Source organism: Halichoerus grypus, chromosome 8 (assembly GCF_964656455.1).
Source record: "Halichoerus grypus chromosome 8, mHalGry1.hap1.1, whole genome shotgun sequence".
Taxonomy (NCBI): domain Eukaryota; kingdom Metazoa; phylum Chordata; class Mammalia; order Carnivora; family Phocidae; genus Halichoerus; species Halichoerus grypus.
In genome coordinates, this window is record NC_135719.1 from 124,998,655 (window position 1) to 125,025,966 (window position 27,312).

General features: G+C 51.6%; 1 protein-coding gene across 1 annotated transcript; it reads right to left on the reverse strand.

Annotated features, from left to right (window-relative positions):
* Positions 1–21,383: 21,383 nt before the first annotated feature.
* Positions 21,384–23,316, reverse strand: SYNDIG1L (synapse differentiation inducing 1 like). The gene is made up of 3 exons (XM_036117871.2): positions 22,866–23,316; positions 21,774–21,914; positions 21,384–21,603 (listed from the first exon to the last, which is right to left on the reverse strand). The coding sequence occupies exons 1-3, from the start codon at positions 23,280–23,282 to the stop codon at positions 21,445–21,447; spliced, it is 717 nt and encodes a 238-aa protein (XP_035973764.1). The 5' UTR covers positions 23,283–23,316; the 3' UTR covers positions 21,384–21,444.
* Positions 23,317–27,312: the final 3,996 nt, after the last annotated feature.

Below are 27,312 nucleotides of genomic sequence, written 5' to 3' on the forward strand. Positions count from 1 at the left end.
TTTCTAGGAGGCTAATGCCCAGGGAGATTCTTGCTCAAGATTGCCCTGTAAAGTAAAGGTACTCCTGTCCTGAGACTGAAAGGTCCTTTTGTCCATGGCCAGCTCTAAGTCCCCAAACCACAGGGAGATACTTTAGCTTCTGTTGGAAAAAAAATAAGATAAAAATGATATGTCAATATTTATTGATTTGGAAAATATTTTATCAGTATGGTTAAATTACTCTTGTGTAGAAAAACCGTTTCCTTTATAATTGCTTAGAAAGGCAGATTATACCTAAGCAGTGGCTATCTTCGCTAAGAATATTTCATGCTAATGCTGATTTTGAAGTTGACATTTGTTGAAATTATTTGTATGTTTTGCACCACTTTCTCACATGCAGACGTAGAAAGAAATTCTAGTGAAATGAACAATGGGAATAAAGGAAGAAAACAGTATGTGAGGTTGGCTCTACATCTTCCAACATTCTGTGCCATTGTAGAGTAGTAACTGGTTCTACAAATTTTGAATACAAAAACTTCATCCTAAAAAGCAATTAGGTGAAACGTGAATAATTAAAAAAATTTTAATATATTCATCCCCTAGGGGTAGGGGTCCTGTATTTTGGTGGAGATTATCTTGTCTACCTTGATGCACGAGGTTGCTCCTCAAATATTTCTCTGGAGGCCAGCACTCAGGCCCTGGGGGGGCTCTTGGGCCCCGAGCAACCAGCTTATACCTGCCCCTCCTGGGCAGCCCTTCAGTCTCACTGTCAGTCTGGGCTCATCCCCCACCGACCTGCTCTCTGAGTATTTTTAAGCCTGGTTGCTGCCAGCACCAGCTTAGCAGCTGAAATGGCCAGAAAGCTGGGCATCATCCTAGAATTTTCTCTCCCACATCTCCATCTTGGCAGGACCCTAGGAACACTGAAGGCTTCATGTGGTTCCACACTGCGAGATGATCACAGGGAAGGGAATTGGACTGGTCCAGGCCATTCTTATTCTCATCCTCTCTTTTGAGCACAGCCCTCCTACCAGGTCACCTCTGAGGCCACTCAGCGCCCAAGTCTGGTCCAGATGCTAGATAAGACGTGCTCACACAGGGTCTGGCAGGTGTGATAGGCGTCTGTCCAGCAACCCATGACAGGCTGAGCCCTGCGCCGGGAGCTGACAGTACAGTCATTTGGCCCCAACTCTTGTGCTCACAAAGGCCTCTGCTTACTGGCAGCAATATGATAGAAGCTTCTATACGGGATGAACAGCAAGGTGGAGTGAGTTCACAGGGAGGCATATGCTGGCTTTGGCATCTCCTAGCTCATCCCGACCCCTCCAACTCATAGCTCCCAGGGTCAGCTTTGCTCAAATGTTGGCTCCCTGGGGGTCTCTGGGAAATGCCTCAATTGCTCCTCAGATCACCTTAGTCACTGGTTGTAAACCACTCGTCCCAGTGGGGTGGCTGTCACAGGAGGATGAGGGCCAGGTATCCTGACGTTCTGGCCGAGAGGCAAAGCTTAGGAGTGCGTGTGAATGCAAGAGGAGCCTGCTCCGACCCCAGCCCTCAGTGCTGTCTCCCCCAGGCTTTCGTGTGACTTCTCCCCAACGTTGGCGAGTGACACCCCAGGACACCTGTAGAGTGTCACTAGCAGGTTCCTAAATGTTCCCATTACTGGTTTATCTCATGGACGAGGAGGAGGAAGCTTTCAGGGAGATGAGAAGAGCAGCAGAAAGTAGGTTTAATGGTAGAAAAAAATTTCCATGGAAGATGACTTCGAAAATAGCATGAAATCCGCTTAACTCGAGCGGCTCCTCCCTGCCAGGCAGAGAGAGCTGGAGGGAGGTGCGGGGGACCTAGATAGGAGGGCAGCCAGGAGGAGACTGGACGGGCACCTGCTCACATATCACCTGCCTGAGGACACTGGGAGGGCTGCGGGGGATCCTCCGCATACCTACCTATTCCAGACTGCAGCCCCCACAATGCAGGCCGACGGGAGGCCAGAGTCTGGAAGGAGGGAGCACAGGCTGTTGGGAGGTATTCCGAGAGCACATGAGGGGCTTTGCCTTCCCTCCTTGCCCCAGCCAAGCCCTGCTCAGGAGGGGTCCCAGTGCAGTGCTGTGGCTCGTGCATGTTGCTAGCGAAGCTCAGCTTTGGGGCTCCCTGGCTTTGGGTAGACTTATCTGTTGTCGTCTCATTGTTGCTGAACTTTACAATCACCTGGGTGCTTTATTTTTTTTTTATAACCTCTACCCCAACCTGAAACTCAAACTCACAACCCGGAGATCAAAAGTCTCAGGCTCTATGGACTCAGCCAGCCGGGTGCCCCACATGGGTGCTTTTAAAACTAGGTTGGTCCAAGTCCAATTGCAGACCAATTAAATCAGAAATTCTGCATGATCTCATTAACCTGCCCTATGATTTAACCTTCTAAGTATCTCTGTAAGATCTATCCACTTCTCACTTCCACCATCACCCATTGGACTACAGTTATGTCGAATCGATACTCGCCACGTTCATGCCTCAGTCAGGGGTGCATTGTTGAAATGCACATCTAAATGAGTCACTTGCTTAAAATCCTTCAATGCTATCCTTTTTCTTCTTAGGAAAAGGATCAAAATAGTAACTTTTTATAGTGGAGAAACCTGACAGACACGAATGAAATCGAGAGATTGAGCTTAACAATCCTGGTAACAAGGCATATAACTTTTGTGGAATTCTTGCCAGAAATTTAGAACCTCGATCCACTCCCGGGAAGACATCTGACAAGCTGAAATTGAGAGGCATTCTATGTATGTTCTATGTAAGAAATGAGCAGGACTCTCCAAAAGCCTGAAGGTCATGAAGAGTAAGACTGAGGAACTGTTACAGGTTGGAGGAGACTAGGGGACCCAGCAAACAAATGCACTGTGGACCTGGATTGGATCCTGGAACAGAAAAAGGATATTCGGGGAAAATGGGTGAAATTTGAATAAGCACTGTAGTAAGTGGAATTGTACCCACATTATTTTCCTGGTTATGATAATTGTACATACTCATGTGAGTTGTTAATCTTAGGGGAAGTTGGGTGAAATAAGACACCCAGATTAGAAAGGAAGAAGTAAAACTATATTTGCAGATGACATTTTATATATAGAAAATGCTAAAGAATCCACAAGAAAACCGACTGGGGCTTGTGACAAATTCAGCAAAGTTGCAGGGCACGAAATCAGTCATGTTCCTATATACCACCAATGAACAATCTGAAAAGGAAATTAAGAAAACAATTCCATCTACAATAGCATCTAAAAGAATAAAATACCATGGAGTGAATTTAACCAAGGAGTGAAAGACTAGCACACTGGAAACTCTAAAATATTGCTGAAAGAAATTTAAAGAAGACCTAAATAAATGGAAAGATACCTTGCATTCATGAGTTGAAAAACTTAGTATTGTTAAAGTGGCAATATTCCCCGAAGCGATCTACAAATTCAATGCAATCCGTATCAAAACCCCAATAGCCTTTTTTCTCTCCCCGCAGAAATGGAAAAGCTGATTCTCACACTCGTATGGAATTTCAAAGGACCCTGAACAGCCAAAACAATAACTGAGAAAGAAAAAGTTGGAAGATTCACATTTTTGGATTTCAAAACTTACCACACAGCTACAGTCATTGAAACAGTATGGTACAGGGATAAGGATAGACATATAGAACAATGGAACAGAACTGAGATTTCAGAAATAAATCCAAAATATACATAGCCAGTTGACTTTCAACAGGGGTGCCAAGACCATTTGATGGGGGAAAGAATGGTCTCTTCAACAAATGGTGTCCTTATTCACATCTAAAAAATTAACTTAAAATGGATTAACGGGGTGCCTGGGTGGCTTAGTCGTTAAGCGTCTGCCTTCAGCTTGGGTCGTGGTCCCAGGGTCCTGGGATCGAGCCCCGAATCAGGCTCCCTGCTCAGCGGGAAGCCTGCTTCTCCCTCTCCCACTCCCCCTGCTTGTGTTCCCTCTCTCTCTGTCAAATAAATAAAATCTTAAAAAAAAAAAGTGGATTAACAACCTAAGTATAAGAGCTAAAACCATAAAACTATTAGAAGAAAATATATGGGCAAATCTTTATGACTTCAGATTTGGCAGTGGATTCTTAAATTTAACATCAAAAGCACAAGCAACAAAAGAAATATTGGGCTTTGTAAAAATTAAAAACTTTTGTGCATCAAAGACATTACCAAGAAAGTAAAAAGACAACCTACAGGGTCACCTGAGTGGCTCAGTGGGTTAAGCATCTGCCTTTAGCTCAGGTCACAATCTTTTTTTTTTTTTTTTTAAAGATTTTATTTATTTATTTGAGAGAGAGAATGAGAGAGAGAGCACATGAGAGGGGGGAGGGTCAGAGGGAGAAGCAGACTCCCTGCTGAGCAGGGAGCCCGATGCGGGACTCGATCCCAGGACTCCAGGATCATGACCTGAGCCGAAGGCAGTCGCTTAACCAACTGAGCCACCCAGGCGCCCCTCAGGTCACAATCTCAGGGTCCTACGATCGAGTCCCGAGTCAGGCTCCTGGCTCAGCAGGGAGTCTACTTCTCCCTTTCCCTCTGACCCAATCCCCTGCTCATGCTCTCTCAAATAAATAGAATCCTTAAAAAATAAAAATAAAAAATAAAAGACAACCTACAGAATGGGAGAATCTATTTTCAAATCATATATCTGATAAGAGTTTAATATCCGGGGCACCTGGGTGGCTCAGGTGGTTAAGTGTCTGACTCTTGATTTCGGCTCAGGTCGTGATCTTGGGGTTGTGAGATTGAGCCCCACATCGGGCTCCCTGCTCAGTGGGGAGTCTGCTTGAGATTTTCTCTCCTCCCTCTCCCTCTGCCCCTCCCCCACTCCACATGGGCACATGCGCTCTCTCTCTCAATAAATAAATAAATCTTAAAAAAAGTTTAATATCCAGAATATATTAAAAACTCTTACAACTCAACAACAAAGAGACAACATAATTTTTATTTTTATTTTTTAAAAAGATTTATTTATTCCAGAGAGAGAGAGCATGTGCACGTATGTACGTGTGAGTGTGGGGTTGGGGGGAGCAGAGGGAGAGGGAGAGAGAATCTCAAGCAGACGCCACACTGAGTTTGGAGTCCCACATGGGGCTTGATCCCATGACCCCGAGATCACCATCTGAGTGGAAACCAAGAGTCGGACACTCAACCAACTGTGCCACCCAGGTGCCCCAAAACAACGTAATTTTTAAAAATGAGCATTTGAATAGACATTTCTCCAAAGAAGAGATAAAAATGGCCAATAAGCTCATGAAGACATCTTCACCCTCGCTGGTCATTAAGGAAATGTAGGTCAGAGTCACAATGAGATATCACCAAATAGTTTGGTGCTTCCTCCAAAGGTGAACATAGAATTGCCATGTCTTAGTTCAGGCTGCTGTAACAGTTTACTATAGACCGGTGACTTAGACAACAAACACTTCTTTCTCGTACTTCTGGAGGCTGGGAAACCTGAGATCAGGGTGCCAACATGGTCAGGGGCTGGTGAGAGCACTTTTCCTGGCTTGTAGATGGCTGCCTTCATGTTGTTTGCTCATGTGGCAGAGAGAGGGGAGAGCTGTCTTGTGTTCTTCTAGGAGCACTAATCCCATCATAAGGGCTCCACTCCCAAGACCAACTCTTTCCCAAATATCCCACGTCCAAATGTCATCACAATGGGGGTAAGGGCTTCAACATACGACTTTTGAGGGACATCATTCAGTCCATAGCACCTGTTTGATCCAGAAAATTCACTCCTTGGTATACATCCAAAAAATTTGAAAACATACTCAAACAGATACTTGTATTCACGTGTTCATAGCCGTAATATTCACAATAGCCAAAGGTGGAAAAGACCCAAATGTGTATCAACAACAGATGAATGGATAAACAAAATATATAATATGGAATATTATTTATCCATAAGAAGGAATGAAGTTCTGATACCTGCTACAACATGGTTGAACCTTAAAAACATGGTCCAATATCCAATCACAGCCCCTAAAAACCCTTCTCTGAGTCCTCAGGGGCTCCTAGGGTCTCTTCCTTATTTCAGTGATATTTGAATTCATTCCTTTATCAGGTCACTTGCTATGGATCAGATTAGATCCTGGCCCTCAGGTTGCACAAAGCTTGCGTGGGCGAGGAGATGGAAACAGGTCAAATACACAAACAAACTATAATGACATGTAACACTTACCCTGGAGGTCTGTACGAATTGGAAGAGGTAATTAAATGTGCCTGGGGGGAGAGAGGCAGCCTCTGAATGGTGAGGAGGAGGACGAAGATTTCCTGATAGGGAGAGGGTATCCTAGGGTCAGGAACAAAGGGAAATGGGGGTGAGGTGGGCAGAGGTTGAGGCCAGAGCAGGTGGTGGAGCCAGATTGTGCATGGCAGGTGAGGACTCGGGGCCACATCGTGGAGGTCACAGTGGCCTGGTTACAGCAGGGTTTGTGATCTGGGGTGGCCTTCAGGGGCTCTGGGCGTGGCTTGAAGCTGTGTGCAATAAAATTGTATGTGTAAATGTGCATTCTTCTGGGGAGGGTCCTTAGCTGTCATCACATTCTCAAAGGGGTCTGTCCCCGGTGAGGTTAAGAAGTGGATTGTTAGCCAAGCTGATTATGGTTGTTCTCCCCCAGCACCCTGGTTCCAGCCAGGCTGGGCTCCTCTCTCCACTTCCTAGCACGGTGCTGGGGCCAGGCCCAGGTTTACGGCCTGAAACACCTGTTCTCTCCTGGCCTCTTGTCACACCCTTCCCGCTCATGGAGCGGTCCCCAGCAGCCTTTAGCCCCTGAGCCACCTCTGAGTCACCGCTGTTGGGCTCCCTTGTTCGTGTCTGTCTGTCTCCTCTGCAGAGAGGGCCACACCTACCTGCCTCCCCCTCTAAACCTGCTACAGTCTTGTTCCAGCCCTGTCCTCTCCTGACACAGCTCTCAAATGCCACCTATGAGTGATGAGCGGTGTCCCAGCTGCCAAATCTGAAGTCACCTCAGGGTACTGCCTCTTCCACTTCCTCCTCCTCATCTTCTGAAAAAGCTGCCCTCTTTTGACCTCCCCGACATTGCACCTGCAGGTTTGGAATCTCTTCCTGCTTCTGAGATCACTGCTTTTCTGTTTTTCTTTCTGACTTTTCTGTGTTTTTCTTTACCTTTAAGATTGTGAATCTAAAAAAATAGTACTGCATGCACATGGGAAAAAAGTCAAACAGAACAAAAGAACATATAGTGAAAGTGACTTCTTCCTTCCATGGTATTTAAATTCCACAAAATCTCTTCCCAGAGATTATTATTACCCTTTGAAGTCCCATATGATAACCACTAGCTATATGTGACTACTGAGCACATAAAATGTGGCTAATTTGAATTGAAATATATATATATTGAATTGAAATACATATATATAATTTTATTTTTCATAAAGATTTTATTTATTTGTCAGAGAGAGAGAGAGCACAAACAGAGGGAGCGGCAGGCAGAGGGAGAGGGAGAAGCAGACCCCCCACTGAGCAGGGAGCTCGATGTGGGACTCGATCCCAGGACCCTGGGATCATGACCTGAGCCAAAGGCAGACGCTTAACGGACTGAGCCACCCAGGCGTCTCTGAAATACATATATATATTTTTTATTTTATTTTATTTTATTTTTAAATATTTTATTTATTTATTTGACAGAGAGAGACACAGCGAGAGAGGGAACACAGCAGAGGGAGTGTGAGAGGGAGAAACAGGTTTCCCGCGGAGCAGAGAGCCCGATGTGGGGCTCGATCCCAGGACCCTGGGATCATGACCTGAGCTGAAGGCAGACGCTTAATGACTGAGCCACCCAAGCACCCCTATATATATATATTTTAAAGATTTTAGATTTAAAGATTTTAGAGAGAGAGAGGGAGAGAGAGTGAGCATGGGGGGAGGGACAGAGGGAGAGGGAGAGAGTGAGCATGGGGGGGAGGGGCAGAGGGAGAGGGAGAGAGAGTCTTAAGCAGACCCTGTGCTGAGCGTGGAGCCGGAAGCAGGGCTCCAACTCACGACCTGGAGATCACGACCTGAGATCACCATCTGAGCCTGAGCCAAAGCCAAGAGTTGATGCTTAACCAACTGTGCCACCCAGGTGCCCCGAAATACATTTCAAGTGTAAGATACATGCCAGATTTCAAAGACAGTAAAAAAAAAAAAAAAAGATTATAAAATATCTTTTTGTTTATTTTTTATTTTTATTTTTTTAAGATTTTATTTATTTATTTGACAGAGAGAGACACAGTGAGAGAGGGAACACAAGCAGGGGGAGTGGAAGAGGGAGAAGCAGGCTTCCCGCTGAGCAGGGAGCCCGATGCGGGGCTCGATCCCAGGACCCTGGGATCATGACCTGAGCCGAAGGCAGACACTTAACAACTGAGCCACCCAGGCACCCCAAGATTATAAAATATCTTACTAATGATTTTAAAATACACAATTATAACTCAATCAACCAAGAATAAGTAATTTTAAAATATTGATTAAATGTTAAAATGATACTATTTTAGATATATTGGGTTGAATAAAATATATTAAAATTAATTTCACTTGTTTCTTTTTATCTTTTAATGGGGATGCTGAGAAAATTTAAGTTACATATATTGCTTATGTTTGTGGTTAACATAATTTATCAGGCTTCACTGTTCTAGAGCTAGACTCTGCACTTAGAAGCATAGATGTATTTCTTTAAAAACACAATACACAAATAGCATAATAAGTAGACTTCTGTAAATTTCTTTTTGTACTCAAGCATCTTTCTCAGAGATTATATATTGGTTTATCTCAGCCTGCCTCATTTTTGTAATGTCTGCATAATGTTCCATTAGATGACTGCACCAACATTTATGTAACCAGATCTCTACTGATGGGCATTTAGACTTTCTAATCTCTGAATGCTACCACAGCACCAGGAGTCCGTGAGTATCCTTGAACCTACCTCTTTGGACACGTGGGCAAGGATATCTGTAGCGTGAATTCCTAAAAGTCAATTTGCTAGAAGTGGGTATTCTTGGAGTACTGTGGATGGTGTATCTCTGTGTGTCCTGCAGGACCCAGGCCAGTCCATTGTGGATTATTTGTTGAACAGAAATCTCAGACATGAAGAAGTTCTGAGCTGGAGAGGGACTCAGAGTTCACTATTTATTTGTTTATTTTACAAACATTTTCTGAGCTCCCTTGGGGCTATGAGGGTTCATAGATAAGCAGATGGGGTCTCTGCCTTGAGGAGTGCATGGTAGAATAAGGAGACGAGCAGGCAAGCAAACGATTAAAATCAGGTGCTTTCATGAGGGTACATGTGAGACGCAGAGGGAGCATTTTACAGAGGATGAAACAGAAGCCCACACACCAAAGTGACTTAACTAGGGTCACTGGACTGGACCTCTTTTCCCCTTTAGAGTAGAAGGTTTTGAGAATCAGGATCTAAGGTGTTTTCCATCTGTTGCGAGCTTGAGCTGTCCTTCCTCTGAGTCAATACATATTAGTCATGATGAATGCAACGGGCACCGAGATTTGCATTTTCATACCTGATCTCATGTAAATGTCCCAACAGCCCTCGAGGTAGGTGGTTGTCCCCTGACATCAGCGTCAGGAGACACTTCTCCACTCAGAGCCCACGTCTGCTCCACTCTTCTAGCCCCTCACTGGCAGTACTGCGTGGTGAGGTGTGACCAAGAGGCTGGCCGAGGGCCCCAGGCGGAAACACACTGGTGGTTACGGGTTCATCCTCTGGATCCAGAATCCAGGCTCAGATGCCAGCTCCAGGACCTATATTGCCTGCATGACTTTGAGCAGCACATTGTGTCTCCATTTCCTTACCCGAATGAGTCGTAAAGATCGTCCCCTACCTCAGCAAGCTTGAGGGTGAGGAGTGAAAAGATGAAGCACATACAATGCCTCGAGTGGGTCGTGGCCTGCTTTCAGTGTCCAGAGATGGAGGCTGTGTCTGTGGGGCTGGCCACAGAATCCTGGAATCAGGCCCCGGAAACTGCAAGCATCTCTTTTGTTATATTGTCCTTGTTTTATTTTATTTATTTATTTTTTAAGATTTTATTTATTTGAGAGAGAGTGTGGGAGAGTGGGGGGAGGAACAGAGGAAGAGGGAGATGCAGAGAATCTAGAGCAGAGTCTGCGCTGAGCGTGGAGCCCAATGCGGGGCTCGATCTCACGACCATGAGATCATGACCTGAGTGGAAACCAAGAGTAGGATGCTTAACCAACTAAGCCACCCAGGTGCCCCTGGCCCTGTTGTATAAGCTTTTGTTTATCAAACGTATTTTAGTCAGATGGTATGGTCTTACCACAGATTTGGAAAAGCTTTTCCAAGTAGCTCTTGGTGTCAGTGGATGGAAGGATAAACAAATTATGGTATATCCCTACAACAGAATATTGTTCAGCCATAAAAAAAAGTAAGTACTGAAACATGTTACAATGTGAATGAACCTTAGAAACATTACGTTAAGTGAAAGAAGCCAGACACAAAAGGTCACATATGGTATGATTCCATATGTGAAATATTCTTAATAGGGAAATCTATAGAGACAGAACTCAGATTGGTGGGAGCAAGGGGCTGGGGGGACAGGGCAAGGGGAGCAGCTACTTAATGGGTATAGGATTTCATTTTGGGGTGATGACAATGTTTTGAAACTAGATAGAGGTGGTGGTTGCACAACACTGTAAATGCACTAAATGCCACCAACTTGTTCACTTTAGAATGGTTAATTTCATGTTATGAGAATTTCACTTCAATTAAAAAAAATAACTCATGGGCCCTCCTTCCCCATTCTCCCTTTGATGACCCTTAGGGACTCCAATTAAGACTGTGTTAGAAACCACTAATCCTTTCACATTATAAAGGGGGAGCCTTGGGAGATGGAGGGGAGAGGCTCTCCCGGGGACACAGAGCTGGTCCCAGCTAGGATAGAGCCAGAACCCAGATCCCATTCATAGAACAGATCTTTACTGAGAACAAGTCCCTGTTCTAAGCCATGAGTAAGACCCAGGAGTCCTTATGGAGTTTGCTTGCCAATGGAGGAAGGCTGACAAACACAAGTAATAAAATGTCAGGCAGGGATACAGCTATGAAGAACAACAAGGCAGGTAAATGGTTAGGGGTGACATGGCTAGGGAGGGCTTCTAAGAGGAGGTAACATTTGTGTAAGCAATGTAGCGCCGCTATGAGGAGAAGGGTGTTTCTCGTGGAAGGACCAGGACCAGCAGGTGCAAAGGCCACGCTAGACAGAGCACACTTGGTGTATTAAAGGACCAGTGGGGAGGCTGTCTGCAGTTGCGTCATTTCTGAAGAAAAGAGACTCATTCTGCCCTGGAGAACAGTGTAGACTGTTCGTGCTTAATAGATGCTGAGTCAATATTTAACTGATGCTCACTGATGGCAGGAGATTGGGAGGCTGAGCAGAGTCTGGGGAGGGAGTTGGAGCAACACAGACTTCCTGGCTGGTGGAGGCGGCAGGGCAGCTCCCTGCTCGTCAGCCTGGCTCCTGGCCCCTGACCCTTGGGTGGGGAGCTCCTGGCAGGCAGCTCCCCGAGGCTTCTTGGGCAGACTGCTGGGGTGGGGGTGCTTTAAGTAGCGCTGAGTCCAGCAGCTCCCCCAGGATGCTTGTCTTTAATTGGCTTCTCTGAGTGTGGCATCCTCCATATGCCACCCTAGGGAGACAGTGAAGCTGGAGAAAACCGCTCATCGCTTCTCCACCTGTAGGCTTGGGGTGCAGGTCTGGAGCTGGCAGGGGGTGCTGGGCAGAGGGCTGGCGAGTTCTGAGATGTTTCTCTGCTCAAATAACAAGATGCAACTCCTGCCCAGATTTGGATAAAGAAGAAAATGAAGAATTGTTGCAGCCAGGAGTGGAGGCTGATCTCTGCTCCTGCGTATTTATTTTACTTTCCTACCACCCTTGCTGGGTTGATGGGATTTGAGGCACAGAGGGTGAAAGACTGAAGATTTGACAGTTAATTTTAAGGCTCCCCAACTTCCCAGCTGGTTGGGTGATTTGCCTTATCTCTCTGAGCTTCACTTTTCCTGTCTATAAAATATGGATTAATACAAAAAAGAATAAGCCCAGTAGTTGGCCTGTGGGGGCACTCAACAACCCAAGTCTAAAACCGGAGTTTGCCCTTCATTCCTTGTCCGTGGTTGGGAAGCTCCCCACTTCATCCCACCTGAGCAGGCAGCTCTCCAGGGGGACCTCTGCTCTAGCACCATCTCTCCCAACTTCCCTTGGTGACACGCAGGTCCCCTTCGAGGGCAGGGTGGCAGCTGATCTGTCCCCTGGGCGTGGGGCAGCATTTTGGGGAACGGTGTGGAAGCAAGGCTCTGCCCTCATGCTTCCTGTGTCTCTGGCTGCCACCACCAGCCCTGTCCATGACCACTCGCTCTGCCTCCCAGGCCCTGGCGATTTTTTCCCCCAAGATTCCTATCCCGTTCTAGGCATCTGTTCTGGATCGAACCTAAGTGGGCTGTAAGCTCCTATGACTCTGTCCTCCTTGCCTCTCACTGGCTGCTCAGAAGGAGCCAGAAGCTGTTCTTGGTCTTCATCCACCAGGTGCCTTGACAGGTTCTGGGCAGGTTTACTGGGTTTCTTGAGTTGATGGGGAGTAAATATTCCCTAAAATGCATTGTGGGTAAAATAAGTGGTTCTCTCTCCGTGACCCTAACCCCTGCCCAGTGTCATTTAGGGAAGGGGAGAGGAAAGAAGCAATGGGAGAAGAGAAGGGGGGCAGAGATATATATCTGTGACTTTGGTGGCATCAGACTTGGGTAGGATGGGGTCATGGCCAAGGTGCATGGACAGTGGAGCTAGATGGCCTGGGTTTCAGCTTTCCACCTACTAGCTTGTGACCAAGGGCAGTTTCTTTATCTTTATGGACCTCAGTTTCTTTTCTTTTTTTTTAAATATATATTTTTAAAGATTTTATTTATTTATTTGTCAGAGAGAGACAGAGAGACGGAGACAGAGAGCGAGAGAGAGCGCACAAGCAGGGGGAGCGACAGGCAGAAGGAGAAGCAGGCCCCCCGCTGAGTAAGGAGCCAATGGGGACTTGATCCCAGGACCCTGGGATCTTGACCTGAGCTGAAGGCAAATGCTTAACAGACTGAGCCACCCAGGCGCCCCTATTATTATGTTTCAATTTATGTAGTTTATTTTGTATACCTTTGAGCATGAATTTGGTTTTGTTTGCTTAAATTGTCATCTATCCGGGAACTAGAGTTACAGTGGGGGGAGACAAACATTAATCTGATACTCAGAGGAATAAATGGAAAATTGCAGTTGGGATCTGGGCTTTGGAAAAGGGGAACACGGGGCTCAGAGAATGCACAATGATGAGAACGGATCCAGCCAGGCTGGTGATGGAGGGCTTCCTGGAGGAATCGACTTTAGGACAAAGATATGAAGGATGGCTAGGGATTAATTAGTCCAAGAAGGGAAGGAAAAGTATTTAAGGCAGAGGAAATAGCATATGCAAAGACCTTGCAAGTGTGAAGGGCAGGCCTACATGGTGGGGGGCAAAGAGTTTGGGGGAGTGTGTTGGTAGATGTAGCTGGAGGCAGGCAGGGCTTGGAAGCAGGTTAAGGAGTTCGGTTGTTTTCTAACAGATAGACAGATCCTTTAAAGGCTTTAATCAGGGAGATTGACTCAACCAGATTTGCCTTTAGAAAAGTTCACTTTAACAAAGGGGAGACCAGGGAGGAGGCAGACAGGCCATTTAGGAGGCTTAATTTTTTTTTTCATCAAAATAATCCTTGGAAAGATATTGAACAGATTTATAATAGTATTAGAGTATTCCTTTACAGTAATAACTATTACTTGCCCTAGGCTTTTAAAAAATTATGGTACAAAACACATAATACAAAATCTATCATTTTGTCCATTTTGAAACAGACAGTTCATTAGTATTAAGTCTATTTACGACGTTGTGCAACTGGTCTCCAGAACTTTTTCATCTTGCAAAACTGAAACTCCATACCTGCAAGACAACTTCCCATTTCCTCTCCCTGCAGCCCTTGGCAAACAAATTCTTTCTGTTTCTGTGCATTTGACTACTCTGGGTACCTATACAAGTGGCTCATAGAGTGTGTGTCTTTTTGTAACTGGCCCATTTCACTGAGCATGATGTCCTTAAGCTTCAGTCACGTTGTAGCATGTGTCACAACATCCAGGAAGCTTTTGCAGGAGCCTGAGTGCGAACTGATCGGGGCTCGGACTGGGGCTTGGCCACAGAGATGGTGAGAAGTAGACAGAGCCGGGAGTTTTGGGGGAGGTCAAGTCATAGGATCTGGTGAAGGATGGGAAGGTAGTGAGGCCTCCAGCCTTGGCCTGCAAAGGTGGCAGTGGACAGGTCAGTGACTTGTGTGCTCCTTCTGAGGGTGGGGATGGAAGTGACGCAGGGCCTGATTTGGGAGCAAGGGAAGTTGAGAAAGAATCTCTTCTCTGTGCTCGGCCCAGAGCTTTGAGGAGACCAGAAGGGATGAAAGCAAGCAGTCACTCTGACTTCTTTACCCCCTTGGTTATATCTTCCTACAGAGTACAGACCTCACCACAGTATTTGGGGCATCCCAGGTGAAAGGTAGGAGGAGGTGGGTGAGAGTTCTGCGCTCTGTCCCTATTCACCTACCACCAGATTGGACCCCCCAGGGGTCTACTCTGCTGTCTCCGTTTTCTGTGTTATCCTCCACCCGCCCAGCTAGAGACCCCCCTCTCTGCTCTAACTCCTCCAAAAAAAGCCTCTGAGAGAGAAATTGCCGCAGAGAGGGTCCTGACCCGGACCCTCTTTAGCCGTGTGACCTCTACTGAAAGCAGGAGGCCCGGCGCCACACCCGGGGATGCTGGGATCAGACGTGAGCTCCACTGTCCGAGGAGCAAACAGGTCACTGATGTGGTATTTGAACAGGTGCCGTGGTGGTTCATGAAAGGGGCAGTTAGCTCTGTTTCGTTTGGGGGTGTGTGTGTGTGGGGTGGGTGGGGAGTTGTCAGAAAGGGCTACAGAGAAGATGGAATTTTCTAGAACTGTGTCTTGGTGGACTTTTATCAGCTTGGAGGAAAAGGTCAGGGAGTGGAGGAAGCAGATAAGGGAACACAGGAGAGAGGCCCTGGTCTTCAGCCTGCTACCAGCTGAGATCAGCCGAGGGGTCTGCAAGGTCGAGGTATACCAGGACTACAGCTTTCATCTGTCTGGCTGTGTAGGGTAGGGGTGGGGGTGGGGGTCAGGAATGTCTGGTGGGGAAGCCATTTAGGGTGGTGGTCAACTGGAGCTAACTGAAGACGTTTCCCACAGAGCACTGCCTGGAGATCCCAGGCCGCTGTAGGAGCCATGCTAGTGTGCACTCACATCCAGACACCCTACGCGGTGCTCACCACCAGGAGCCCCGTTTTCCCACTGGGAGAACGCCCCAGGTGGCCCAGAAGCCAGGATGTGAGCTGGGCAGTCTGGCTCCAGATCGACTACTGTCATCGGCTGTGTGTCCCGGGCGGCTGGGTCAGGGCTGGAGGGGATTAAGAAGGGAACATGGCCAGGAGTCGGGACGGGGAAGAAGTGGGGGCGCTGGGGGTGGATGAGGGTGTGGGAGAGTAGGGGATGGGCGGGTGAGGGTGGAGCCGCAGCGGGCTCCCAGAGGCCCTGGTCCCGCTCATTGAGCTGCGGAACCCGGAGGAAAGAGGGCCTTGCCAGTCTCAGTCTCTCTCTCTGTAAGACGGGGACAGGAGCGCCATGGCGCTGTGCCCTGAAGGTGATCCGTCTCCACAGCCTGCCCCTGCTGCTTCACTCCGGGCTCTGCCCACCGCTGTACCCGTGTCTCCTGTCCCCTCCGTCCCCTTCCTGGCCGCCGCTCCAGCACCCTGCGCTCTGGCAATTTCTTTCTTATTTCCTCACGGAGCTAGAAGTGGCTTTGAAGCCTGCCTGGCTCTTTAGAGGGAGAGAGGGAAAAGCAGTTCAAGGGATGCAGGTTGGAAATGCAGATGGGCCGCAGGAGCGCCTTTTTTTTTTTTGCTCAGAACATCTGAGTGTCTCTGTGGGGCACCCCCGCCCCCGAGAGTATTGCCTCCCCTGGTTGCAGAGAGGATGTGAGAGCACCTGCTGGAGGGGGGGTCTGCTGTGAGCTTGGGGCAGGCAGGGCGAGGCGAGACTGTCATCCTCCCGCCCCACTCCTGCCATTCCCCCAAAATAGAAGGACCCAAGTGTCAGCCCCGGGGAGGGAAGCCTTTGAAGCAGGAAACAGCCCGGGAGGGAAGGCTGAGAGAAGCAGGTGTGTTAATATTCACGGGGCCACAGCGGCCATCCCCGGGTTTTCTGTGTTTTCTCGGCAGGCGGACAATCACCAGCCTAGCTTAGCAATTGCACGGCCTGGGAGGCATGGCCTGGGCTTGGCTTACAAATTGCTGGGTGACCTTGGGCAACTCACCTCCCTCTCTGGGCCTCGGTTGTCTCATTTGTAGCACGAGGGACTGTGACTGGGTCCCTTCCTGCTGTGACATTCAGGATTCGCATCCTTGACAACTTGGCCGCCGACCCGTGTCTCAGCACACGCCGTCCCATCATCTGGGGGGCCTGGGAGATGTGCTGAGACGCTGGAGAGCAGCAGGGCCGGGAGCGGAATGCTGAGGAGGGGCGGGTCTGCCTCAAGCCCCTTCCTGGGAGGCGGGCAGGACCACAGTCAGAGGCATCTAATGGTCAGGGCAGCCCAGGCGTGGACCAGTGCATTCGGGGTAGGGGGCTGCTGGGTCAGCTGTCAACCCTCTATTCTGGGGGAGCCAGCTGGGGGGTTCTGGAGGAGGGCTTGGGGGGTCAGGAAAGGGAAACCTTTGGGGGGCTTGGGGCAGGGCCTTTTTAACGACTGCTACGGACACGTTTTGACAGTTTGACGAGCCGTGGGAGTGTACGGGAGACCTGCTGACTGCCGGCCTGTGCTGCAGAGGGGGGACGGGAAAGGCTGCCTGGGGGCAGCTTTCTCGCCATTTCCACCACCAGAAAAATTCCTTTCACTCGGAGCGGGTGGCAGGTCACTGTTTCCACTTGGCCCAGCCTCCCAAGGCCCGTGGCCACTACAAGGGAGGCTTCCTCCTCCCCCTGCTCCTGTCTACACAGCACCGTGGCTCCATGGCCTGGCCGGGGCTGGAGCTTGGGCTGGGCAGCCTCCGCGCTGGGTCCTCTGCGGCCACCTCTCTCAGCCGTCTTCCCTCCCCCGTGAGGGCCTGCTTGGCACCCCCCTCCCTCCTAGCCCCCAGCCCACAGACGAGGACTTTCCCCTATGCTCTGCCTGTCTAGCGGAGGAGACAGTTGGGGTGGAGTTGTAGGGCGGGGGCGGTAGGAGCAGGTGCAGTTGAAGGGCAGCTGGAGGGGGTGGGGGGGACCCCAGATTCTTGGTGCAGGGCCCCTTCTCTGCCTGCTGTCCCAACTTCCCTGTGCAGCAATTTCGCTTTCTATTTTAAACAGTTTGGGTTGGTTGCTTCCCTGCCTTCCTGCTGGGTGTTTATAGTGAGGAAAATAATTGGTAATATTTGCACAGATGTGCTGGCACTGCGGCTCATCACGGGCACCTTTACCCAAGGGACCCTCCCTGCCCCCAGCCTATCTCTGCCAGCCCGAGGAGCCAGCCTGAAGGGGGGGTACCAGCAAGCTCCCCCTCCTCCCAGGAGCCTCAGGCAGAGCTGGGAAGCAGGAGGCCGAAAATGCCCCAGGCGCACCCAGAGGCAGGCCTCAGCAGGACCAGGAAGCAACCCCCCTCCGGCCCTCCTGCCCCTGCTGCGGGGACTGATCAGGAGGAGCCCGGGCTCCCCAGGATGGGCCCTTCCTAGGGGGCTGTGTAGGAGGGAAGCCCCTGGGGGCTCTGTTTCTGATTTCGTTTTCTCCTGCAGAGCCTGCATTTGCTCCTGGGGTAAAGGAGGGGGTACAAAGGTGGGGGAGTGGGACCGGGGTGAACATAGGAAATCATCTGGCTTCTTTTCCCCTGTCTCGAGGCCTGGAAGCAGCATTCTGGAGGGTGGGGAAGGAGGCGGGTATCATGCGGGCTGTGCGGTGGCCTGCCCGCCCGAGCAGGGCCTGGACTGCTGTGTGTGCTGCCCACTGCGCATTCTGGGGCCCAGCCAGGCTGGCCATGGGGTGAGACCGCACAGTGGGCAGGACCAGGGAACACTCCTCAGCCACTGTGTCTCCTTCACCCCTTACACGTGTGTGTACCGCATGCGTGTGTGCGTCTGGGAGCGTGGGCCTGCAGCACTGGGGCGCCTTGGGCCGTACCTGTGTGTGTGCGTGGCTGCCTGCCTGGGCCTGCGGGGACGTGTGTGCACATGTGTGGGTGCATGGGCTCGCCCACGTGTGCTACATATGTGTACCGTGTTCGGGCATGCATGTGCCTTGGTTTGAGTCCACCCAGAGAGAAGGATTCAGTTGCAGGTAGAGGACCCCAGATAGCACAGTAGGGGGGGTGAGGAAGAAGGTGGGGGAAGGCAGGCAGCCAGGGAGGGCCATGGTCTCCAGCAAACCACCTCTGTGGGCAACTGAAGGTCAGTCCCACTGGGGAGTCCCGGGAGCCAGAGGTCTCCCATCCAGAGGGCAGAGAGCCCACCAACTCCCATCTGTCTCTTGTTAACGCCTCCCGATAGGACCGTTGGCTCTCTGGCACTTTGGCTTGTCCTTGGCCTAGTGTCACAGAGTTGCCCGGGAGCAGCCTTCTGGGTGTGGAGCTAAGTGCTGAGGGTCTGCGCTGTGTGGTGGGTGTGGCAGGTGCGGTGACGGGCCCCTCGGGGCCCCTGCAGGAACGATGGGCTTGCTCCCTTCCCCAAACAATATCCTAAGAGCAGCACCTAACACACCTCTGGCGCTGATCTCTGTCTCAGAAGCATCCAGCCCACACAGCACGCGTGTGTGTGAGCAAGCAAAGCTCCCTCTTGCCAGGAGGCACGTACAGGTGTGGGGGTGTTTCTCCTACTTCCCCCAGGGCCCTCCATGCACAGTCATCTAGAAGCCGAGCTGGTCCCTCGGCTGGTCCAGTAAGGCTCCTGGGGGCCTAGAAGTGAGAGGATACTGGAGATTTGGTGCCGAGCCTGGGGCCTGAGGCAGAGATGGCTTCTTCCCCGCACTGCCCTGGAACAGTGCTCAGGAGGGAGGTACGAAGGACTCAAGAATGGGCAGATCACGCTGGGGTGCCTGGGTGGCTCAGTCGTTGAGTCTGTCTCCGGCTCAGGTCATGATCCCAGGGTCTCTCTCTATCTATCTGTCAAATAAATAAAATCTTTCAAGATTTTATTTATTTATTTGACAGAGAGAGACACAGTGAGAGAAGGAACACAAGCAGGGGGAGAGGGAGAGGGAGAAGCAGGCTTCCCGCCGAGCAGGGAGCCCGACGCGGGGCTCGATCCCAGGACCCTGGGATCATGACCTGAGCCGAAGACAGACGCTTAACGACTGAGCCAACCAGGCGCCCCAAATAAATAAAATCTTAAAAAAAAAAAAAAAAGAATGGGCACCAGGGGAGTGGGGCTCCTTGGGGCCCCCCAGGCCCTGCATCCACTCCTGATAGCTGCAGACAGCTCAGTGAAGCCTCACCCTTCCCCCTGACCTGCAAGCTCTCGAGCCTAGAAGGGATTTTTGTTCAGCCATGGGCGTTGTCTTGTCTTGCATGGAATCCGGCGCACACTACCACTCTGCATCCAGGCTACTCTGAGCAGAGAAGTCCTGGGATGGGGGGGGTCCCCTGACCACCCCTCCTCCTATGGCCTTCTTGAGAAGACTGCCAAGGGCCCAGAGCAACAGCCGTGGGGCTGGAGGTCAGTCTCGGAGGTCAGTGGGCGGTGGGCAAAGGTGGAGGCAGACGAGGACACTAAGAGGCCCAGGGGGAGCCCAGTGTTACAGAAATGTTTATTACAAGGATAAATATATACAATAATGGGATATTAAAACTGCTGATCCTGGGCCTGTGGGACTTCAGGGGATGCAGGGAGTGGGTCGGGAGGACGGTGGGACAAGGTGGGTCAGTGGAGGATCCACAGCCCTGGGCTATGGATGTGGTTTGGGAATGACCAGGTCCCCAGATCCTGCATAGTGGGGTCCTTTGCTTGAGCTTGGGCAGACCTGCCCTCCCAATGTATTGCCCTCCTGGCTGCCTGGATGCCTCTAAAATTCTGGATGTTCCCTAGTGGCCAGGGATGTTGAGAGCAGCTCTGGGTAGGGACATCAGTGAAGGAGGCTGAGCAGGGGCCCACCACTGACCCCCAGCATTCAGAGGTGGGAAAACATCACTGGTCTTTGAGAGACATGCTGCCCAACCTCTTTCTCTGGGTTGGTAGAGCCCTCTGTAGTTTAGATGCTTGAGGCAAAATCCAAATAGCTTGGGAGACTCCTGCCATGTCCCTGTTCATGAATACTAAGGATTATGGGAAAACGAATCCCCTAGATAAATTTTCCTCGTCCCTCTAGACCTTGCTCAAGGGACACCTCTTCCAAGAAGCCTTCCGAGCACTGCTGGCTGCTCAGCAGCGATGCTCGTCCTGTATCCCTCCCCTCATTTATCCTCACTGTGTCCCAGGGTCTCTCCTCACTGCTTTCCCACAGGGCTGGATCCGGGGCCCTATGCTTCATGGCTGGTGGGCTGATGACACTCTCTCCCTGGGATGGCATTAGCTCAGGGCCACCCAGGGGGAGCCCAGAAAAGGAAGATGGGGGTGGGGACCAGGGGTGGAGTGGGGAGGCCCATGTGGCTTGGCAATGTTTCAGGACTCTGTCCTGACATCTGCCTTTTATTCCTACACAAGGAAGCTCAAAGAACCTGCCTTGGCTGCACTTTACATGCCTGAGACGCTTCTCTATCTAGAATCTACGATGTCTTACAAACCCACAGGAGAGGGCCAGAAAGAGCTAGGGGGCCCCTGTCTCTGTGTATTTCCCTCCTGGTTGGCTGGGGTGTTGGCCTCATGGGGCCAGAGAGTGGAGTTGGGGACGCTCAGATTATCCCCAGAGTGGAGATGTCTATTAGAGGAAGGGACTGGGTCAGAGCCCCCGCCCCCGGGTGTCCTTTTCTCTTCCGGTAGCCTCCTGCTTTTTCTCGGCAGAGAGGCTGGCAGAGCTGGGGAGCTGGCTGCTGGCAGGGCAGGCGACCCCCTTGGGGGTGGGCAGAAGAGGCTGAACTCCCAGCCAGCCTCAAGCCAGAGGTAGGTCCTGCCTGGATGGCTTGGTGGGCAGCCCCACCCTCTCCTGCTTCCTGACGTAGCCTGGGCTAGAGGGTGGGGCCCCTGGCTCTGCTCTGGGGCGGGGGGCCAGGGACCAGAAGAAGGGAGGGCAGAGCCCTGCAGGCTGCAGCCTGGGAGGCCTCCCCCAAACAAGCTGGGCTAGCAGGTTGTCTTGAGGGGCCCGTGCTCTCCCGAAGGTCTGCAACCCCAAGCCCCAATGCCTCCTCAGGTGCAACAGGGGCGTCAGGATGCCAGGCCCTGCTGGCCGCTAGCCATGGCCATTCTGGGACATGTAAGCTGCCAGAGCCACCACCACGGCCACATAGAGACCGGCGCCCACGGCGATGGAGAGTGTGGCCAGGAAGAGGGCCCTGCGGGAGGTGGTGCTGGCCAGGCGGAAGTCTCCCTTGGAGATGGCCTTGCTGGTCTAGGGAGAGAGAAGTGCTGGTGAAAGGGATATCCCCGAAGCGGACAGCACAGCCCCAGCCCGCTGGGCTCCAACCCCCTCCTGCACACGCCCCACCCCCCATCTTTGGTCAAGCCCTCAGGTGGAGGGAGGGGTTTGGAGCGGATGCCCTGCGCCCCTCCTGCTCTTACCCCCTGGGAGAAGTAGAAGGCAGCGATGCCCAGGGGCCAGAAGCAGCAGAGCATGGAGAAGATAGTAAGGCCCAGGTGGTCCCTGGGGGGCAGCGCCACGAAGTTGTCTTCACTTTCACTATCTGTGGAGGTCACATCACTCTGCAAAACACAAGTGGGCTTTTGTGACCAGACCCAGGATCCCCGGCGGCAAGGATGTCCTCTGCTGTGGGGGGGCGTGCAGGGTGGGCTCCACACTCTCTACCCAAAGCCTTAGCTGTGACCGCTGATTCCCTCCTTCGGAATTAGCACAAGCACACAGAGAAAGAGTGCGGGTATCTGTGTATAGGTGTGCACATCACCGGGTGGTACTTGTGAAAGAAGAGGAAGAGTCTCATTGCCCAGTGACCAGGAAATTGAGTTATAAGTGATGGGAGAAGGTACAACGGGATACCACGGAACCCTTAAAGATTGCCTTGTAGACAAACGTTAAATGATGTGGAGCCATACTGAAGTATGTTGCGTAGAGAGAAAAATCTGGTGATAAAATGGTGTACAGCGAGATCTTTTGCGGGGAGTAGGGTGGGAGAAAAACATTGAATGAAAAAAGACTAGAACCTCATCTACTAAAATAATAATATTCTCTTCCAGTGGTTTTCTGTATTTTTAAATTACTTATATAATTAAGAAAACAAGAACAATAAATGCTTTTAAAAAATTAAGTCGTCAACCCAAGCGTGTGTTTCTCGAAGTATGGACAGCCCCCGTGCCAGAAGTACCTTTTCTTTGGTAACATACAGATGCTTGGGCCCCAAGCCAGGCCCACCGAATCTCAAGCCCTAGAGCTTGGCCAGGGACTCTGCATTTTATTATTTTATTTTATTTTTTATTTTTTAAAGATTTTATTTATTTGACAGGGAGAAACACAGCGAGAGAGGGAACACAAGCAGGGGGAGTGGGAGAGGGAGAAGCGGGCTTCCCGCTAAGCAGGGAGCCTGATGTGGGGCTCGATCCCAGGACCCTGGGATCATGACCTGAGCCGAAGGCAGACGCTTAACGACTGAGCCACCCAGGCGCCCCTTGGGACTCTGCATTTTAAACACATGCACTCACCTCCTCCTCCTCCTGGTCGTTCTCCTGGCCCTGCAGCTCCTCTTGAACCCCGTAGGACACGGTCTGGATGGTGATATCCTCTTCTACTTGGCCAGGTTCTGTGGACTGCTCCGCGGGCCCAGCCTGGAGCTCCCTGTTCTCTGTGAAGCTGGTCTCACAGCTGCTTGCTCTGGGCTCCTTGACCTTGTCCCTCCCCAGGAGGCAGCTGGGCCTGTACCAGGCCTCCACGGCCAGCTGCAGGGACCCCGGGTCCAGGAGCTGGTGGGTGCGAGCAGAGCCAGCACCACCCAGGAGGTAGGAGTAGAGCTTCTCCTGGCATGACCAGCTGGGCGAAGCCTCGGGGTAGGGGTAGCGGCCATGCAGCGGGGCGGGGCTCCGAGGCAGCAGAGGGTTCTGCAGTTCACTCAGACTCTCCATGGTTCCGGGGGACAGCTCCAGGGAGGGGAGCCTGGGCCAGCTGAGCTGTCCTCAGAGAGCCTGCTGGGTGAGCAAGACAGACAGACGCTGAGTCCCGGGTGCCGGATGCAGGGCTGGAAGCGTTTAAGAGCACAGGCCCTCAGACCCTGCCTTTGCCACCAGGCAGCTGTGGGGCTTCGAGCTGGCTACTTCTCTTCTGAGTGTCCTTTTCTTGGTCTACACAGTGGGCACAGCAGCAGGACTTACCTCACAAAGTTGGCTCATTCATCTATCCTGCGAACACATAATGGCTGAGCGTCAGCTCCCTGCCGGGCACCATGCAGGGGCTGGGGACACGGAGGCGGGAAAGGCAGGGAGCGGGGAGGGGCAGGAGGATGCACACTGTCTTCACGGAGCTCACAGAGGTGAAGGACAGAGGGGGTGTAAGAACGAGCAAGGGACAAAACGGACACGAAGGTACAGGGAAGGCTTGGCGCCGAGAGCCGAAGGAAGAAACCCAGTTGGCAAGGCAGGGGGAGGGAGAACACGTTTCACGCAGAGGCCAGATCAAGGATGCTCACTCCGAGAGCCTGGGAGAAGGCTGGTGCTTCTCGGGGTAGAGAGGGAGGGGTGAGCTGGGGTGTGGGGCCAGAGCGTGCAGCCCTGTTTAGACCTAAGAGGGCTTCAGGGGTCTTGGCAGGAGTGATAGGATGCAATCTGGGTCCAGGAGTCTTCCCGGGGCTGTGTGTGGGGAGTGGCTTGGAGAGGGATGGGCTCACTGTGACACCCGTAGGGGGCTTTGCCACGGCTTCAGGCCAGCTGAGGACAACTGGAACTCAATAGTGGGGAGATGCTGACAGGACTTGGTAGCAGGTGGGATATTGGGCTGAGGGAGGATTTGTTCAAGGGTTGGACGGGACTGCGCTTAGCTCAGAGCTCAGCACAGGCCACAGGCTCACAGCTGTGCCTTCTTCCCAGGGGAAGATGCTTCTCCCCAGTTATGGTCTTAGGGGGATGCACCTTAGACTAATCTCCCCTCTAAGGCAGATTGTGGTTTTGGGAAATCCTGTGGGGTCTAAGGCAGGGCCTCCTGAGCATTAAAGTCTAGACTTGTACATCCCAGCTAGAAGTGTAGATATGCTCATAGGCTAGTGTGTGGACATCCTGGCGGGCTACCTCTTCCTCCTTCAGCCAGCCCTGAGCCCCTGGGAAGGGTGCATAGTAGGTGCTCAGGGCTGGCTGAAGGAGGGAAAGGCAGCCTGTGAATGTGGCTACCACAAACCTACACATACTCTGGGGTGTGGCAGGTAGAAACGGGATATGGAGAGAGAAGAGGGGCAGGCCTGGTGGCCCCAGGGACCCTGCGCTCTCCCTCCCATAGTAGTTGAAGGGTGACAGGATCATGTCTTGCCCTGGATTGATAATCTGAAGAAAGGAGAGTTGGTCCTACCCTTGGTACTTTGGGCAAATAATCATGCCCTTCTGGGTTTCCCCAGCTGTAAAGTGCAGATGATAATTCCAGCCCAACCCACAAGGTTGTTCTGAGGATCCAGAGATGGCCGAGATGTCATTGCAGATTATAAGTAGGAGGGGCTGCTGTGCTTCCTTCTGGGCTCCAGTCTTTACCCACCCAGGGTCATTTCTGGCCTGATGGTAAAGGGAAAAGTGTGGGGAGGGATTTCAGCCCCCAGGGATGGGTTTGTCTAGGCCCCCTCCCCAGTCCCACTCCCCATCAAGAATCCACAGCCAGAGGCTGGCCATTTCTCTTTCTGGCCCAAGAGAAGTGGCTGGATTCTAGAAAGCTGGTTTTTTGGGAAACCTGCAGACGGATCAGGGCCCCAGGAATAACAGGGAGTGGGACAGAGTGAGGGGCGGGGGAGGGCCCGGCAAGACTGGAGGGGCATTGAGGGTGAGTCCATGGGGGGGGCAGCATCCCCTGGGTGGCCTGCTAGGAGGGAGGAGGGAGGAGGCTGCTTGCCTGGGGCAAAGAAGCAAGAGGAGGCTGCCCATGCCTCAGAGGCTCTGAGCCCTGACAAACGTGGCCTCTGGGGCTGGGGATCCAAGAATGTCGAACAGAATCATGGAGGGACCTAAAGAAGGGCGGGTGGCCCAAGTGTCCAACTCCTCCCCCAGGGAGGGCACAGATGGTGTGGGAGACGCTGGGCTGTGCTGCCCCTGGGGCTCTGTGGGTGCACGAAGCAGTTACAAGTCCTACCTGGGTTGTCACCCAGCTGGGGCAGAAGTTTCTGCAGAGACGAGACAGCGGTTCTTGGGAGGAGTGGAGCTCACACGGGCAGGGGCTTCACTACTTCTCCCCCGTCCTGCCTCCCTGGGGTCAAACATGCAGGGAGCCACGGGGACTATAGTGATGTGCCCGCCCTCCTCTGGGCAGATTCCCAGCAGGCCTGGTCTCTTCTGACTCCCAAGGGCAGCTTTTGAGTCCCTGTTCCAGCCTCCCCCACCCCCACAAGTGGATGTGACTCACAGATATGCAGTCCAAGGGCCTGTGACCCTAAGGCTCATGGGTTTGGGAGTCAGGTACACTGGGGCTCCATCTCTGACCCACCCCCATTAGCTCTCTGATCTGGCACCTCAGTTTCCCTATCAGTAGTAAGAGGGGTGGGATTAAATGGTCACTGATGTCGATGGTGGCACCAGGGCTCCATGATCCCGTAGCCTCAAGGGGCCCTGCAGAAGTGAACTCCCCCACTGCCTGCCCCGTCAAGACTCAGGGATTCACGAGTCCGCTCAGAACCCAGTGACGTGCCACCTTCCCTATCATGGCCCCTCGAGCAGCCTGAGGGAGGCAAAGGGAAGGCAAGGCATCTCCTTGTCCGATGGACAGTGGAGTTACAGCATCATCCCCTGGGCTGCCACAGTCCGCTCCCTGCCCTCCATCTCGCCCACCCTGTGGGATTCTAGGACATGGCTCCCGAAGGTCCCCTAGGCTCTCCTCCAACTGGTCTTAATTAATGCCCCCTCTGCTTACAGCCCCAAGGGTCCCTGTCGCCATCTGCGTGAGCAGAGGTATGTAGGGGCATTTCGGTGGGGTTGGGTGGGAAGGATCAGCCCCAGGCCCTCCAAGCAGACTAATGCATCAATGTCACCCTGCCCTATGCCCTGAAGGAGGAATAGGAGCCCTTGCCTTGGCCAGTCACCTGTCTAATTCCCCAGAAGGAAAGGAAGGATACTTGTGGCCAGGAATCGGGCCCTGGAGCTCTGGAGACTTGTAGGCGCATTTGCAGGGCATTTGTCCAGGACAGGGCAGGGGCAGCTGGGTTCCCACTCATCCCCCTGCTCTTGCCAGCCATCCCCTCTTAGTCAAAGTATACCCCACCGAGCTACTGAAACCCAGCCACGCAGCCTTTCCTGGATTACACTCCCCTCCACCGCACTCCGATTGTGCCCTTGGGCAGAGCTGCTCAGCTTCGTGTACAAAGACGTATGATCCCAGGTTTCCCCAATAGGGACAAACTGAAAGCCACCTGAATGCCCAACAATGAGGGACAAGTTAAATAAATTACGGTACAACCCGATGGTACAAGGCCTTCAAACGGGTTTACAAAGAGGAATGATATGAGAAAAATACTGCAGCTTGAGTGAGAAGGAAGAAAAGAAAGTGGTATGCGCATGTAATCTAATGCCACCAAAACGTCCACAGTGATTATCTCCAGCAGTGGTTGCACAGGTGCTTTTCATTTTCATTTTTATACCGTGTTTTTCTCCGTTTCCTGTATTTATTTTTACATTGAGCATGTACTTCTTTTAAACCAGAAAAAAATTAAGTGCATAGATTTCTTCTGAGCCAAATTATCTAAAATTGGTTTTAAGCCTTTCTAGGCTTGGGGGTTCTTCTGCGTTTAAAGGCTGAGCACAGCATCACAGCCCGCCCTGACATAGATGGGTAGACACGCACACACATGCACACACGCCCCCCACTTCCATAAGTCAGCCAAGTTATGGGCGACAGCCCCTCCTCACGGTCCAGCCAAGGGTCACAGTTCTCGAGCAGGTCATGTTCGCCCCATAACCTGCTAAGGCCACACGAGAG